Source organism: Otolemur garnettii, unplaced genomic scaffold (assembly GCF_000181295.1).
Source record: "Otolemur garnettii isolate 467f Iridium unplaced genomic scaffold, OtoGar3 scaffold00105, whole genome shotgun sequence".
Lineage (NCBI taxonomy): Eukaryota > Metazoa > Chordata > Mammalia > Primates > Galagidae > Otolemur > Otolemur garnettii.
In genome coordinates, this window is record NW_003852500.1 from 2,593,456 (window position 1) to 2,595,849 (window position 2,394).

The window sequence follows — 2,394 nt, forward strand, 5'->3', positions numbered from 1 at the left end:
CAGGAGACTCGCTTGAGCCCAGGAGTTGGAGGTTGCTGTGAGCTGTGATGCCACAGCACTCTACCCAGGGGGACAGCTTGAGGCTCTGTCTAAAAAAAAAGAACATCTGGCAAACCAAATCCAGCGTCCTGGGAAGGGGATGATCAGAGAAATATGTGTCCTACTCCCATGGACCCCCTGCCTGGGCTTATAAGGCAGAGGAGAACTGGGCAACCTCACTGATCCTCAAATTGCCCCAGCCCTAAGGAACTGGCCTTGTAGCTTGCCTTTAGCTTGTACTTACTGACATATCAAGAAGTTAACACCCCACATGGTGCCAGGACAGAGACACTGAGTCTTTCCCAAAGGCCTGGACCTGCCCCTCCACTTCAGGCCCCAGACAACTATGTGCAACAACCCCTATCATGTCAAATGCACCCCAACACACAAAGTCATACTATGTGACATTATATTACTCCAGGACAATTTATGACATAGTCTGCCACAACTCTCTGGCACATCCAGACATATCTGGGTGCAGGGTCTAGAGAAAGGTCTCCCCTAGTCGAGGAGGTGGGCGGGGAGAACTGGGCTTCCCCAGGGCCCTTGCAGTGGCTTCTAGCACTGCCAGTTCCTTAGCCTGCCAGGTCTCCATGAGTGCCATCTGCTGCTCCAACTTCCGACGTTGCTCTTCCTGCTTTCGGTGGGCTCCTCGGAAGGCCAGGACCAGGGCACTGGAGGTGAGGGAATGGCTAAGCCAGGAAAGAGCCCCTACTCTGCTTAAGGCAGGGACTATGTACTCCCTTTCCCATGCTGGGAGCTCGTTGAGTCTTCCTGGGGTCCCAGTATCAATCACTAGGGGTCGGGCATACATCAGGCATCAGGAAAAGTGGGGGGTGGATTGAATTTGTTTTTTTTGTTTTTGTTTTTGTTTTTGAGACAGAGACTCAAGCTGTCCCCCTGGGTAGAGTGCTATGGCATAACAACTCACAGCAACCTCCAACTCCTGGGCTCAAGCGAGTCTCCTGCCTTAGCCTCCTAAGTAGCTGGAACCACAGGCGCTCGCCACAATGCCTGGCTATTATTTTTGTTGTTGCAGCCATTGTTATTTGGCAGGCCTGGGCTGGATTCGAACCTGCCACCTTAGGTGTATGTGGCTGGCGCCTTAGCCACTTGAGCCACAGGTGCTGAGCCGATGGATTAAATTTGTTGACCATCTTACAGGAGAAAGATGAGGCCCAGAGAGACCCAGGAAAGCATCTGAGATCACAATGGGGCGGGTATAGGACAGAGGGTCCCACCTGTGGGCTTTGCATAAATCGCTATTCAGCTCAGCATTCTGAGCCTGTCTGGCTTGACCCTTCTGAACCATCTGTTCCAGCTTTTCTCGTAGAGACTGCAGCTGCTCTCGCAGGCCCAGGGACCTGATACAAGGGTGGGAAAAGAGAGGTTTACAGCCATAGTCAATCCTATCTTCTACCCACCTGCCCGTGGTATTTTCATGTGAACACACCTGTACACAGGTGTACACTTTGGTGTCTGCCACACATGGCACCCCCATGGGCTCTCGCATATACCCCCTCCCCACAGCCCAGGACCCAGGCACATACCTAGTAAGTGACGCTGCTAGTTCCTGCACTAACTTCTCTGGATCCCATATTTTGCCTACCTGGCCTCCATCAATGCCACTGCTGCCACCAAGGACAGCAGGAGGGCCCTAAAGGCAGCAGAAAAGAAAGAAGTGACATTAGTCTAAGCCTCAGTCCATGCCGGGCATTGAAGCTGCCCTCCCAGGACCCTCAGTGTGGTGAGATACCCAAATAACAGTAGAACTGCTCCCTGACAACAGAAATAAATAACAGGGGATCTCATCTGAAGGCAGTCCAGGAGGGCTTCCTTGAGGAGGTGATGTCTAAGCTAAGACCTGTAGGAGGCTGAGGACCTTATTGCACACAGAGAGAGGTGACCAGTGTTTTTGGCAGGGAGTAACATGTACAAAGGCAGAGAGGGAGAGATGGAGGTGGGAGAGATGAAGCCTGAAATTTTGAGCATTCTAGAAGCCACTGAAGGCTTTAAGCAGGGGACAGAAATGATCAGACAGGAATGAAAAAAAAAAAAGAAGGGAGGAGGCTGTGCCAAAATCTAGGAGATGAGCCTTATTTGGGGGAGTGAAGGATGGGGAAGGGGGGAGTAGGAGAAGCCTGGGGTGAGAAGGAGGAGGTACAAGTTTCGGTGGAAGGTGCTAAACCCTTTGGGATCAATACCCTCAAAGTGGGTGGCACCTGAGGCTCAGTGAGTAGGGCCTTGGCCCCATATACAGAGGGTGGCGGGTTTGAACCCAGCCCCAGCCAAACTGACAAAAAATAGCTGGGAGTTGTGATGGGTGCCTGTAGTCACAGCTACTCAGGAGGCTGA

The 2,394-nt window shown here is 52.2% G+C and overlaps 1 protein-coding gene across 1 annotated transcript in view; it reads right to left on the minus strand.

The window, feature by feature from the left end:
* Nucleotides 1–450: 450 nt before the first annotated feature.
* The window catches only part of USHBP1 (USH1 protein network component harmonin binding protein 1), a 10,699-nt gene continuing 8,755 nt past the window's right edge, over nt 451–2,394 (minus strand). The window contains exons 11-13 of the mRNA XM_003796538.3: nt 1,590–1,696; nt 1,281–1,403; nt 451–713 (exon numbers count right to left, since the gene is read on the minus strand). Of these exons, the coding sequence (XP_003796586.1) occupies nt 524–713; nt 1,281–1,403; nt 1,590–1,696 (420 nt within the window). The 3' untranslated portion in view covers nt 451–523. The remainder of the gene's footprint in view (nt 714–1,280; nt 1,404–1,589; nt 1,697–2,394) is intronic.